The sequence below is a fragment of the Lynx canadensis genome, chromosome A2 (assembly GCF_007474595.2).
Source record: "Lynx canadensis isolate LIC74 chromosome A2, mLynCan4.pri.v2, whole genome shotgun sequence".
NCBI lineage: Eukaryota > Metazoa > Chordata > Mammalia > Carnivora > Felidae > Lynx > Lynx canadensis.
The window spans coordinates 98,753,495-98,768,732 of record NC_044304.2 but is presented as its reverse complement, the minus strand read 5'-3'; the positions used below and the strand labels follow the sequence as shown (position 1 = coordinate 98,768,732).

Below are 15,238 nucleotides of genomic sequence, written 5' to 3'. Positions count from 1 at the left end.
GTGCTACCATGATCATTTGTGTACCAGTTTTTATGTGAACATATGTTTTCATTTCTCTTGGATGTATACCTAGGGTAGAATTGTCAGGGGATTGGTAACTATGTTTTAACTTTTTGAAGACTGCCAAAATGTTTTGCTAAGTGACTACATGGTTTTACATCCCCACCAGCAATTTATGAGGGTTTTGATTTCTTCATATCCTCACCAATGCTTGTATTAGTGGGATAAAGTGATTATCTCATTGTGATTTTGGTTTGCATTTCCTTGATGGCTAATGATGTTGAGCATCTCTCGTGTTTATTGGCTGTGTATATGTCTTCTTTGGAGAAATGTCTACTCAAATCCTTTGGCCCACTTTTAAAATTGGATGATTTGTCCTTTATATTGAGGTGTAAGAGTTCTTTCTGTCTTCCAGAGTCCTTTCTTTATCGGATACATGATATGCAAAATTTTCCTCCCATTTTGTAGTCTATCTTTTCACTTTGTTGGTGGTATCCTTTGGAGGACAAAAGTTTTAAATTTTGACAAAATTCACTTTATGTATTATTTTCATGTGTTACGTGTGTCCATAATCTAAAAAACCATTCTTAATCCCAAAGCCACAGAAATTTATGCCTATGTTTTGCAGTAAGAGCAATCACGTTTTAGCTTTTACACTTAGGTCTTTTGCTCTGTTTTGAGTTAGTTTTTTGTATATGGTGTGAGGTAGGGTTTCTAACTTCTTTCTTTTGCATGTTGGGATATCCACTTGTCCTACAAACATTTGTCAAAAAGACTGATCTTTCCATTTTGAATTGTCTTGTCATTCTTGTTGAAAAGCAGTTGACCAAAAATGTGTTTATTTCTTGACTCTCAATTCCATTCCATTGGTCTGTATATCTGTCTTTAGGCCAGTACTACACAGTCTTAATTACTGTAGCTATGTAGTAAATTTAAAATGCAACTTTATTCTTTTCAAGGTTGTTTTGGCTATTCTAGCTCCCCTTGAATTTCCACATGAATTTTAGTATCAGCTTGTCAACTTCTGCAAAGAAGCCAACTAGAATTTGATGGATTACACTGAATCTGTTGAGCACTTTGGGGGAATAGGTCTTCCAGTCTATGAAAATGGGCTATTTTTCCATTTATTTAAGTCTTTAATTTCTGTCACAATGTTTGTAGTTTTGAGATTATATGTTTTGCCTTGCCTGTTGTTAAACAGGCAATAACCATTGTATTCTTTTTGAGGCTATTGAAATGGAATTGTTTTCTTAATTTCATTTTCGTGTCTAGAAATGTCTTGTTGACTGATTATTGTATGGTTTTTAACAGTTCTAATCGTTCTAATAGTTTTTAGTGGATTCCTTAGGACATTCTATACACAAATCATATTGTCTATGACCCAGCTCTAAAAATCACAACTTTTTCTACTATAACCATACTCTATAGCCTGGGAAATTTATTATCTTAGGAGAAATTAGTTGACTTTTTTGAAGTTATATTAGGAAGAAACAGTTGGCCAGTTTTCTAATTGTCTTTCATAATCTTTAAAAAACAACAGTAGACTTTTAGGCCGGAAAACATTTGTGGGGAAAGCAGAGTCCCACAAATAAAATCAACGGATCCTTGTGCTTATTTGGTGAGGTCTTGCTTTCAATAATATTGCCGTTATTTGGTGATATTATGGGAACTGTATGCCTTCCAAACATAGTTTGTTTGGCACAGACTGAAATAACAATGATTATACTTTAAGAGATAAGCATTCTAATTTGTTTTTACTTTCAGGAGGAGTAGTGCCTGAGCTAAGAAAAGTATTGACTTTAAATACCCAAAACATATAATCTGATGCTTCATTGCGATTTCAGTGCTAATTCAGTTTTGCTTCTTTGCCTGTCTGACCTCAACCTGGGGGTAAGATTTTAAGCCTTGTGTTTTAGACTAGGAGGGATCTTCTAGTCTTCCTTTTAAGTTAGTTAACTCATTCCTTTTAAGTTAGTGATAAATCTGCCATGTGATGGTTATTTGAAAGCCGTCAACTGGTAAGTTACGAGTTCTAGTTACATATGCAGTTCACTGAGCCCAATAAGTAACCAAAAAGCCTAGGATATTTAGGGTTTCCACTTTCCCATCCAGGAATACAAGTTAGGTTTGGAAAGGCGAGGGGATGGTAAAGGTGTAGGTAGGATGGCCTTCAGGTTGATTCCTGGAGTCTTGCATCATAAAGCTCACAAATTTCCCATGGGAGCCAGAAGACAGAGCAGAATTTGAAAATCACTTTGGTTATTAGTTTCTGATTTTCCAGCTATAAAATAGGAGGAGTACTCTTACTGATCATTGCCTTACGAGGCATGGAGAAATCTTAAAACAATAAAATGTTAAATGAGAAAGCTATTTGTGCTTCCTGAAAGGAAAAAAGAATATTAACCTGAGGTGTCTTCCAAAGTGAAGGGGGGAAATTCCAGGACCCTATTGTCATTATTGGTCTCATAGAGGTTTCTGTTCATGAAGCTACAGGAAAATGTGGAGCCCAAGCATTTCAGAAAGCAGGTGCCCCAGAATGACTTATCAGAGCAGGAGGAAGTGCTCTCGGACTTAGGAACCCATTCAGTGTTTTTGGAGAAAATGTGTGAGTTTTCAGGGTGGTAAAATTTAATGTTTAATTCTTTAAAAGAGTTGATTAGTGGTTGAAAATGAGTAGAAATATTGGTCGTTTTCCTCTTTAGCAAGAATCCTCCTTTCCCCTCAAACAGTCATCTGGTTTGTCCAGTTAGAACGACTTGGCAGTCTCACGATAGCAGAGTACGTAAACCTCTGGTAGGTAAGTGAGGAACTTTTGTAGAAATTATACTAAATGGTTAAAAAAAATAACAAAAACAACGAACAAACAGAAACCCCTGGGTCTTTTTCTCTGCAGTGTCCCAGGATCAGCTCTTCTTCCACAGCAACCTTTCCTTCACCATAAATGTGGCATCCACATTTATGCTGGTGAGTGAGGCTAGTGTCTGCAACTACCCGGAGCAGGATCTGTCACGTCTCAATGACCCCAGGTGGCTTTGGTCCAGAGTGCTCTGATTGGAGCCTTAATTCACTTCAGAGGAAATGAACCCTTCTTCATGCTATTTGCCCTCCACTGAAAAACTCCTTCACAGATTCATCTCAGTAAATCCCTGGCAGCCTTCAGGACCCAGTTCACGTTCTGTCTTTTCCAAGAAGCCTCGTTCTCTTGTGTCAGTGCCTCCCTCCTTCAGCTTCTGTTTCCTTACCACAAGTAGCAGGTTAGCACTTAAAGTGGAATAGTGTTGGGATCTGCTGTTTAGTTATGTCTTGTGGATTAGACTTGGATACGGCACCGTGTCTTCTACTACCTTTCCACTTCCCACATGGCTGGTGCAGTGCTCATAAGCTGGTGCTACTTCCAGGTTGATAGCTTGCTAGCTGGGGACTGGCGTTCTTACCATAGCCAGAACATCTGGGAGCTGGTAATGGAGCACATAATGATTCAACCATTCTATATGTTACTCGGTGCTCACCATGATATTTAAATTTTTTTTAAGTTTATTTATTTTTTGAGAGAGAGACACACACAGCACAAGCCAAGGACAAGGAGAGAGAGGGAGAAGGAGGCACAGAATCCGAAGCAGGCTCCAGGCTCTGAGTTATCAGTGCAGAGCCCAATGTGGGACTTGAACTTACCAACTGTGAGATCATGACCTGAGCTGAAGTTGGATGCTTAACTGACTGAGTCACCTAGGCGCCCCTACCATGATAAATGTAGTCATCATCTGTCACCACACAGCACTGTTACCATCTTATTGACTGTATTTCCTATGCTGTACTTTTCATCTCTATGACTTACTTATTTCATAACTGGAAGTTTGTATCTCTTAATCCACTTTATTTCACTCATCCTCTCATACACCTTCCCTCTGGCAATCACCAATTTGTTCTTTGTGTTTAAGAGTCTACTTTTTTAATCTTTTGGATGTTGCTCATTTGTTTCTTAAATTCCACATATGAGTGAAATCATATGATACTTGTCTTTCCCTGTCTGACTTATGTCACATTATACCCTCTAAGTCTATCCTTATTATTGCACATGACAAGATTTCATTCATTTTTATGGCCGAGTAATATTCCATTATTTATACACACATACATACATACATACATACATACATACATACTATATCTTCTTCATTCATCTATGGATGGACACTTGGGTTCCATATCTTTGCTATTGTAAATAATGCTGCAGTAAACATAGGGGTGCATATATCTTTTCAAATTAATGTTTTTGTGTTCTTTGGATAAATACCCAGTAATAGAATTACCTAATCATACAGTGTTTCCATTTTTAATTTTTGAGGAACTTCTGTACTATTTTCCACAGTGGCTATACCAATTTGCATTCTTACCAATAGTGCGTGAGGGTTTCTGTCTCTCCACATCCTTGCCAGCACTTATTTCTTGTCTTTTTGATTTTAGTCATTCTGACAGGTGTTCAAATAGCTCATTGTGGTTTTGATTTGCATTTACCTTTCCCTAATGATTAGTGATATTGTGCATCTTTTCATGTGTCTGTTGGCCATCTGTATGTCTTCTTTGGAAAAATGTCTATTTGGGTCCTTTGCCCATTTCTTTTTTTATTTTTTTTAGAGTGAGAGTGTAGGGGAGGAGCAGAGGGAGAAAGGGAGAGAGGGAGAATATTAAGCAGGCTGCAGGCCCAGTGCAGAACCTGATGAGGCGATGGATGGATCTCATGACTATGAGATCACAACCTGAGCCAGAATCAAGAGTCGGCTCAACCGACTGAACCACCCAGGCGCCCCTCCTCTGACCATTTCTTAATCAGATTGGTTGTTTGGTGTCAAGTTGTAAAACTTCTTTATATATTTTCAATATTAACTCAAGATATATTATTTGCAAATATCTTCTACCATTCAGTAGGTTGCCGTGTTGTTTTGTTGATGATTTTCCCTTCACTGCACAAAAGCTTGATATTTTGATGTAGTCCCACTAGTTTATTTTTTCTTTTGTTTCCCTTGCCTGAGGGTATATATCTAGATAAATGTTGCTATGGCCTATGTCACAGATATTTTACTGCCTATGTTTTCTTCTAGGAGTTTTATGATTTTATAAATGTGAGTCACATTTAGGTCTTTAATCCATTTTTATTTTATTTTTGTCTGTGGTGTAAGCAGGTAGTCTAGTTTTATTTTTTTGCATGTATCTGTCCAGATTTCCCAACACCATTTGTTGAAGAGACTCTCTTTTCCCCATTGTAATCTTGTTGCCTCCTTTGTTGTAGATTAACTGACTCTAAAAGTGTGGGTTTAGTTCTGGGTTTTCTGTTCTGTTCCATTGATTTATATGTCTCTTTTTTGTGCCAATACTGTACTGGTTTGATTACTACAACTTTGTAATATATCCTGAAATCTGGACTGTGATACCTCCAGCTTTGTTCTCCTTCTTCAAGATTGGTTTGGCTATTTGGGGACTTCTGTGGTTCCATACAAATTTTAGGATTATTTGTTCTAGTTCTGTGAAACATGCTGTTGCTACTTTAATAGGGATTGCATTCAATCTGTAGATTGCTCTGGGTAGTGTAGACATTTTAACAATGTCCTTCCAAACTGCACTGGAAGGAAATAGAAAATTTGGACAGACCAATTACTAGTAACGAAATTGAATCAATAATCAAAAAGCTCCCAGCAAACAAAGGTCTGAGACTGGATGGCTTTACAGGTGAATAATGCCAAACATTTAAAGAAGAGTTATTACCTATTCTTCTCAGACTATTCCAAAAATAAAAGAGGAAGGAAAGTTTCCAAATTCATTCTACGAGGCTAGCATTGTGCTGATACCAAAACCAGACAAAGCCACTACAAAACAAGAAAACCACAGGCGAGTATCTCTGGTGAACATAGATGCAGAAGTCCTCAGCAAATACTACCAAACTGATACTATATGTAGAAAACCATAAAGACTCTGCCAGAAAACTCTTAGAACTGATAAACGAATTCAGTAAATCACAGGATACAAAGTCAATATACAGAAATCTGATGCATTTCTGTATATTAGTAAAGAAGTAGCAGAAAGAGAAATTAAAATAATCCCATTTACAATTATACCAAAAAGAATAAAATACCTAGGAATAAACTTAACCAAGGAGGTTAAAGACCTGTACTCTGAAAATAAGAAAACACTGATGAAAGAAATTGAAGACAGTGCAAACAAATGGAAAGGTACCCCATGCTCATGGATTGGGAGAAGCGATGTTATTAAATCCTCAAGAACTTTTTAATAACTTGATAAATGACTGTGTTTAAGACTTGTATAGTGCTATATGTGTTTATGTATATGTTACCTGCCACTAAAGATTGAATTATATCCAGTGTGTCTAGAAAATCATATTTGTTGAAACAAAACATGTGATATGATGATGTTAGATTTAGCTTATTACTTGGGTTTGGTTTCCTACTGCCTTTTAAGCGTGTGTGTGTGTGTCTTTTTTTTTTCTCTTTATGGGTAGGATTGTTAATTTTGATTTCTTGACTGCATGAAGATTCCAACTTTTATTTTTGCCATGGTTTTATAACCTGTGTGGTTTTAAAAATTTTTTTTTTTTCAACGTTTATTTATTTTTGGGACAGAGAGAGACAGAGCATGAATGGGGGAGGGGCAGAGAGAGAGAGACACAGAATCGGAAACAGGCTCCAGGCTCCGAGCCATCAGCCCAGAGCCTGATGCGGGGCTCGAACTCACAGACCGCGAGATCGTGACCTGGCTGAAGTCGGACGCTTAACCGACTGCGCCACCCAGGCGCCCCACCTGTGTGGTTTTAAAGTTGAGTTACTTTTTACAAGAAGAAAGGAGCAATACCCTTTTAATAACGGATTGTACAAGGATAAACCTCATTTGTTTTAATCAATCTTTCTTTTCTCTTTTCAGAGGACGTTAAGCAAGTTTTTGGACAGACCACAATTCATCAACATATTCCATTTAACTGGGATTCGGAATTTGTGCAACTACATTTTGGAAGAGAAAGAAAAAGACACCTGACATATGCAGAATTCACTCAGTTTTTACTGGTGAGTGTAGCTCTTAGAGAGTAAATAAGTAAAACTGGGGTCCTGGTTTACCTGAAAACTGCTAACCTGCCCAGACCATTCTTTTGGAAGTATTTGTTTATTAGTGTGTAGAAACGATAGGATTAGATGGGTTCGTATAGACTGGGTAGAACCCTTTCACATTGAAAAGGAATATTCACTGAGGCCCCAGGAAATCAAGTGATTTGCTGAAAAGCTACATAAATCAGGAGGGGGCAGAATTGGAACTTGAATTTTTGGCTTATGATTGGTTCCACTGCTATTTACCAATATTTTGTTTTTCCTTGAGAAATGAACATGTCACCATCAGCATCTAACTGCAGAATTATTTCTCTTGAGGCCTTTTATAGATGAAGCATGGGGTCTGCAACCTGACTCCATATTGAAATTGCCTGGCAAGCTTTAAAAACTATTGTTATTTAGGTTCCCCACCTCTAGAGGTTAGATTTGATTGGGGAGGTGGGCGGGGAGAACCTGGGCATCGGGGTATTGAAAGCTTCACAGGTGCTTTTCATGTTTGAGATACCAAGTTTGAGAATCACTGTTCACTTTTGTCCTCATCCAGGGTTGAACTCTGGGAGTTGTTTACATTTCTGGGGTGCACCTTCCTTGGCCTAGTTCTTCACACCTTCCTCTTACCACCCCCACCCCCATTATGTTCACATCAATGAGCCACTGATGATGCCAATGGAAGAGTAACAACATATGTTACAGTCTAGTTTTCTCCCTGAAGCATGCTTTGTTAATTATTTTAATTCTAATATTAACATTTAGTCACTAGAGGTCAAATCTGTGTGGTCTGTAGGCTATATGAGAAACCACTCTTTCTTTCGGACTTCATGCATTTGTTTTATTTCTCTAACAATTAAATTTTATTTCTGTTTTATTAAATATAATTTTAAAAGATATATGTAAGGCCATTACTTTTCTGTGTTTAAATTCTGGGTCTTGAGGCAAGATTTACCAGGGAAATCACCTTTTATTCACTAGAAATGTCCTCAGGGAGTATCCTGATGCCCCTGTTTCTTTTGTGTGCCCACAACTTTGCCAGAGCCTTCTGAGAAATGGTTGGAAAGTGGAGTGGGGTGGATATGGAGGGCACAAGAACACACACCTGTCCCATATGCTGTATTGTGTAGGCAGTTAGCATTTTGTGGTATCTACACCTAGGCACCAGCATATGTAATAGGTGGACTTTAATAGGTACTTCTCTTTTTGACTTTTAAAGGTATTGTTATGATATATAAAATTTGTCATTCTATTTTGTTTGCTTTTATTTTCCCAGCCTTAAAACAAGATATTTTAAGCATACCTTTGTATTTTTATTTTAAATGTTAATGTCTATGAATCCCCATTTTCAGTTCTATATAAACACAAACCTACTTAAATAACTCAGGAGGAGCATGGAATGTGAGTTGTTGGATTTTGCTGTTGTTTACACAAGACATTGGCGCGCAGTAGGAGGTGGTATTCATTTTGATGAGGAATAATTACAATAATGCTATTGAGACAAATGCCTCAAATTGACTTTATGGAACACAGCCTAATTAACTTTTAGCCTTAATGGGATGTTAGCAATAGTAAGGATGATCATGTTTCCCTTTTAAGCAGGTATCAATTATGCTGAATTGAGTCGGCTGTAAGCCACTCCAGCGGCTTCTAGGCCTTCTTCAAGATATGGAGAAGCTAGAGTCAAAGATTAGATGACTCAAGGATTACTGATTGTTTCTAGCTACAACTTGTATGGCATTCACTTACATTTGACTCCTTTTTACAACGGTAAATGGAAAAACATCCCACAGTCCTGCATGGGATGATTTTGACTTTGTAGCCCGAATACAAGTGCTTGCTGAACATACACTAGGTTCAAATGGTAATGGTGGATAATTATCTGTTAGGGCCTTGCCTTTGTGTTCCACTCTAGATCCACATTTAAAGGAATTAATGGATGTATCATGGTAGACTTTATGTGAATGTCAGTGAAATAGCCAGTTTTGATGTCTACTGTAGGGTCACCCCTTCTCCCCACCCAACCCACCCACTCAGATGTTTTATCTGCTTCCTTTGAACTCTTTTCTGAATGCAGCTATAGCTTCAAACCTCTACTTCAAGTGCTTTGTTTGCTTCCTTTGGGCTCTTTTTTCTAGGCAGGAACTTCTTAAAGATATGAGAGAGCTTAATCTCCTATATATTTTGGGCTCTTGCTTTGTCAAGCATGCACCCGCCTTTCTGCTCTAGGGCAGGGCTCACAAATAGGCACCAGCTCCCTGGCTGGCGCCAGGGCTGTGAAAGCAGATGCTTGGCCGCTTAAGACGTGAAAGGGCTGCCACCGTGCATGCTGCTACCTGTCACCTGACGAGGAAGAGGAGCGGCCATAGGGACAGCTGAGAAGTGTTTGTGTTTTCAGGGAGGCTTAGTGGTATGTAGAGAAAACACTGTTCAATCCCACAGAAGGTCTTAGACGGGAATTCGGGTTGGTTCCAGCCAACTCAAGTCTCACGTGCGTGAGTTTCCTCTGCTTTATGTGTGTACACCTGTTTGTGACTGGTGAGCAGAGCCATTGTCTGCAAGGTCAGGTTTCTCTTTTCTTTATTTAATAAATGTTTTACTGTATCTAAGCAAGTGTGAGTGTGTTATAAGCCACCATGTGGCTGTGAGGACTTCCTGTGTTCACGTGTTCGTCTGCATACTATGTGGGCAGGCTGTGCGCTCACCGACGTGGTGCTGCTCATGGGCATGACCTGAATGCTGTGTTCTGTGCTTTGGTTTTAAATTAGTGAAGTGGTGAATCAGTTTGGTACTTTTGAGCAAAATTTGCCTTGCTTCTACTTTACATGTAAATGATAGTGTTTTGGCAAGAAGCAGGGATTCAAAGCCTCTTTATCCTAGAGTCTTGTTCCTGGCTAAGAGGGATTTCAGAAACGAGGGGACCACGGTCCTTTTACCCCGTTATTGACACTATTGTATTTACGGCTGCTGTTCATCTCCCGGTCTGTCGTCTACCCTTAACTGCGTGAGTGATGGTGTGTATGTGTAAATGTGAGTACAGTTTTATACATGGGTATGTGTATGTGTATTTTTTAAAAATTATAAATGTTTCCACATCCCTCTATTCTTAGTTCTAATTTTATGTTTGCCAGTTGAAAAATAGATTTTAATATGCTTAATTTTTCAGAAAACGATTTGGAGAAATATTCTTTTATGCCTGATGGAACTCCTGTTCATAAGTGGTATTAACTTTAACTCTCTGTCCTATGCAAGTATTTCTCGTGCTGTGATTATTACTTCCTTGGTTGGGATAAACCACCCAACTGAGCAAATGTTTGCTGAACATGCAAGCTTTGTTGAGAGGCCTTGTGCACAGAAAGGGCCAAGAAAGAGGTGCAGAGATAACAACTTCTTGGATACTTGCAGTGCACAAGTCTAGGGGTTGCTCTGTGCTTATCCGTCCCAGGGGCTCAGAAGGAACAACTGCAGGCAGGTGTGCACGGCCTACAAGGCCACTCTCTTGCAGCAAAAACCCTCGGGAAGGATTTCCAGCTAGAAAGCTGAAACCGACATTCAGGGTGTGGTTAGGGTAGCCGTCCAAAGCACAAACTCAGGAGCCAGATATACCTAGTTAAGGGCCCCATTTTCCAGATGAGAAACTAAGGCCTTTCACTTTAGAGTCTCTTTGCAGTATCTCATTTATGATTTTGATTTGCATTTCCCTGATGACTAATGATGTTGAGCATGTTTTTATGTGCTTATTGGCCATTCGTTATCTTCTTTGAACACTTGTCTATTCAAATCCATCTCCAGTTTTTTACTGGGTGGCCATTGGAGGCAAATGTGAGGACAGAGTGAAAGGCCTCTTCAACTTTTCTGCCAAATTCTTCTGTAGAGTTGGTACTGAGATTCACTCTTGAAAATAGAAGTAGTAGTAGTAACAATCTTTATAATTTACAAAGTGCTTTTAAATATTCTATTTCTGATAATAGCATCCCAAAACTCTGAGAGGTAATTATCATTATCCCCTATTATATGCAAAAGAATAAACGGACTCTAGGTAAAAGTTTGCATTTACAGGTAATTTTCTGGGGAAAATGCTCCTGGCTTTCATTGGGTTCCCAAAGGAGTACCCCAAAAGAGTACACAGAAACTATTCTAGAGCTAAGTTTCTTCCATAAGATCATACACATGTGAGGGATTCAAAAGTACTGTGCCGTTGCCATTTTATTACATTGTCTCCAGGGCCTGGGCTATGAAGAGTTAGTTTCTGTTCTTGGAAGGGACTGTGCTTCTGAATGAATGGGGGAGTACAGCCATGCCTTGCTGGACACTGAGCATTCCTGACGCCTACCCCTTCAGATATGATTACAAAAAGACCCTTAGTAGGGGTGTGTGTTACTGTCATTTCCAGTGACTTTTTGATGATTTAAAAAACTTTGTTTTCTCTAACATTTATTTATCATTGAGAGACAGGGAGACACAGAGCGTGAGCAGGGGAGGAGTAGAGAGAAGGGGAAAGACAGAATCGGAAGCACGCTTCAGGCTCTGAGTTGTCAGCACAGAGCCTGACACAGGGCTTGAACTCACAAACTGCGAGATCATGACCTGAGCCAAAGTCGGTCGCCCAACCAACTGAGCCACCCAGGTGTCCCTTGATGATGTTTTATAGTCATATATTTCACATATAATGATAATAATTTTAAAATAATGTACACGTAGGAGAGTCTAGCTGCTCCAGACTCAGAATAGAAAAGTCTAGGATTGCTATCAAATGTAATATATGTCTTAACTAGAAATCTGTTGTTCTTAACTGACTCTTTCGTAGCATTTTCTGGCTTAGAAAGTGCTTTTACTTGTATTCGTCTTTACAGTCATCTTAAATGTTAAGCATTTCCTATTGTTTCTGTATGAAAGATGAGCACACAGAGGCTTGGAGTAATTTTCTGGACTTGTTCAAGGTGAGATAGGTGAAACTGAAGTTGATTTTAATTTTCCTAAATCTCTAGCAATGTTTTTCAAATTTTGTGTAAAATTTTTCCAAAGTGATTATTTTATTTTTAAGTTTGTTTGTTTGTTTATTTGTTTATTTATTTATTTATTTATTTATTGAGAGAGAGAGAGAGAGAGAGAGAGAGCATGTGAGTGAGCTGGAGAGGGGCAGACAGAGATGGGGAGAGAGAATCCCAAGCAGGCTACTCACCGTCAGTGCAGAGCCTGGTGCAGGACTCCATCTCACAACCATGAGAACATGACCTGAGCCGAAACAAGAGTCGGATGCTTACCCAACTGAGCTACCCAGGTGCCCCCCGAGGTGATTATTTTAAAAAGTAGAGTCCTTGGTCTCTCTGCCCATCAAGGGTCTGATTCAGTAGGTCTGGATAGGGCCTAACAAAAATAACCTTTCAGATAAGCATCCTGACTTGTGCAAGGGCCATACATTGAGAAACTGGTCTGGACTATAAAATCCTTACTATTTAAAAGCATACAGAATCAGGTCTTCACATTTTCATCCCAGTATCCATAGGAAGCTTAGGCAGGTAAATATGATCAGATTTGTGTTTCAGAAAGATCACCCTGGCTGTTGTGTGGAAAATCCAATGGAGAGGGATCTCACTGAGGACAGGAGGACCTGTAGGTCACTTTCTAATCCAAGAGAGAAACAACAGTGGCCTGGGTTGGATGGTAATGGTGGTGAATCAAAGCCAGTGGATTTAAGAGAAGTTGAGGGATAGGCCTGATCAGACTTGGTGATTTAGTAGCATGGAGACAGTTCAGGATAATATAAAACTCAACGGTTCACGCCTTTTTTTAGGTGAGTTTTAGGCTTGAGCAAGTGGAAGAATCGTGATGGTTTACCAAAATGGGGAGCACGGAGGAAGCAGTCTTCATGAGGGGCTGCAGACCAGTGCATTGCTTATAATCACTGTTAACTTGTGTGTGGCTGGATTGTCTCCAGCTCTTCTCCTTAATTCCTTGGAGTTAAGATAATACTATAGGAGGCCCACCTATGGGCCCACAGACTTGGGCATTTCTAAGAAATTCTGTTCCCCATTTTATGGAGCCAGGAAATTTCTTCTGTTTCCAAAGGCCTTCTTCCTCTTGCTCTAGGAGAAGGAATTCTCAAGAAATCAGCAATGCTCTGAATTGGTGAAGAGGCCAGGTTTTGAAGTTTGGGTTGCTTTAGTTTCCCAAGAAAACAGGATTGCTGTCTTGGGAGGGGATGGGGCTATAAATGTCTTTTCCTCAAACAGAGCTTAAGAGTTACGTTGCCTGACCCAGTGGAGAGCCCTGAACACAAAGGTGTGGGTGCTTTACCGTAACTCTTTATTCAGGTCCCCCTATTGTCAGAAGGGGATGATGGAACGCGGGGAGGTGAATGCTAGTTGATAGAGCTGGGAGTAGCACCTGGGAATCAGCACTGTGTCTCATGCCCTAGACTGGACACACACACTGGTAAGGGCTCTTGTCACATCTCGAGTTTCATGGCAGTCCCGTTGGATGCTAAAGCACATTCATGCTAAAAATGCAACCGAACAACTTTTGTTCTTTTTGTTAAGTGAAATTGACCATCATTTTAGCCTGTGAGTCAGCGTGGCCTACAGATCCAGCCTAGTCTTTTCTGTATAAAATGGACATTTTGGTTATTCAGATCTTGAGCCCTAGAGAGTAGAGCTCTGCGAGTCCGCTGTTCCCAGGTGCTGGTGGTTGTCCCATGTCCCTCCAGGGGTCAGAGATTCACTAATTAGCTGTCGTCTAGGCCTTACAGTCACCATCACTTACGGTTTGCTGCTCTATTTGCTGTGGCATCCTGGTAGAAGGCAACACTTTGAACACAAAAAACAAAGTGTTCCCCATCACCACCAAACAAAAGGAGACATAACCTTCAACCATGGCAACATCAAATTCTCAAGTTTTGGAATCGATAGAACACTTCGAGTGTGAACAAAAAACAATCACTAGTAGTGGAACTCACTAAAGCCACAATTGTTTAAGCAGGTTAGTGGACAATAACAAAGTCATTGTTTAGGACTGAGAAAGCCAAGTGATTTGTACCTCCCTTTTGTCCCTCACTTTGCCATCTGTATTAGTTAAAATCTCTAGACCATGGATCTTTAGTAGTCAGAGACCATGATTATATCTGCATTTTTAACATGTGAGTGCTTTTTATGTTGATCTTTAAGTTGGACCAGATGGGATCTGCAGTACAGCTTCGGTACTGTTTCCTAAATACAGCATCAACTTGATATTTCAAAATGAAATAATGAGTAAAAGTAGCTAATGTTGTTTGCCCTCAGCTCTTCCAGGAGATTAGATTCTATTTTGCATTCAGTTGGAAGCCATTGCCGGTTTGGTGATGGGTGACCAGAGATGTGGTAACATCCCAGTCAGTCGGAGAATTAGATGCAGGGCACATTTCATTCACGTCGCACTTGCCCCTCTCCGGGCAAAGGAAATCAGAATTCATTGTGCTGTTGTGCCCATGGTGTTCGCCAGCTTGCTGTTTTGTTGAGCAGCCTGGTGTGCAGGCTTTTACAGTAGCATCCTGGTAAAAATGAGCACTCTGTACAGCATCTCCCCAGCTGCTACCCACTGTGAAGTTTAACATTAAATCAGAAGAGCAAGGAAATCGAGATGAAAACGTCTGTACTTGGTTTCTGCGGAGGTGTTGCTGCGCATGTGGTGCCACAGGCAACACCGCTTCCAAAGACTGTTTTAATTAAAAGCCCCACCCAGTGAATTGGGGGTCAGATTTCACCCTGAACTCTGCAAGTCTGACTGCATGGGTGGGATATGGGGGGCACAGAATTTGGAACTATTCACAGTGTGGGAACTGCTCATCTCTCTACCTGTTCTTTTGCAAGGTCTCTTTTTAACTCTGTTTAATATGTGGATCTTTATTTTAACTAGACTTTCCCCTCCAAATTCGCGTAGGATTATGAAAATGAAGTGCACACTTATATGTTCGACAGTTTACAAGTTCTGATACTCAATGTAATACAGAATTTATTTGAAGTAGGATTAACTGTGATACCATATTTTTAAAGCAAACCTTTATTCATTTTGTTTCTTGTTTTCATAAAGAATTACCTGCATTTTCTCTGGAATTCTTCTACCCCCCCCCCCCAAACAAGAATTCTTTTGCGTCATGTCCTTATTGA

At 39.6% G+C, this 15,238-nt stretch overlaps 1 protein-coding gene across 9 annotated transcripts in view; it reads left to right on the top strand.

The window, feature by feature from the left end:
• SLC25A13 (solute carrier family 25 member 13) overlaps positions 1-15,238 on the top strand; it is a 186,499-nt gene that overhangs the window by 85,786 nt on the left and 85,475 nt on the right. For all 9 annotated transcript variants that reach the window (XM_030307993.2, XM_030307992.1, XM_030307995.1 and 6 more), the window contains one exon: positions 6,931-7,070. In XM_030307993.2, coding sequence (XP_030163853.1) covers positions 6,931-7,070 — 140 coding nt within the window. The remainder of the gene's footprint in view (positions 1-6,930; positions 7,071-15,238) is intronic.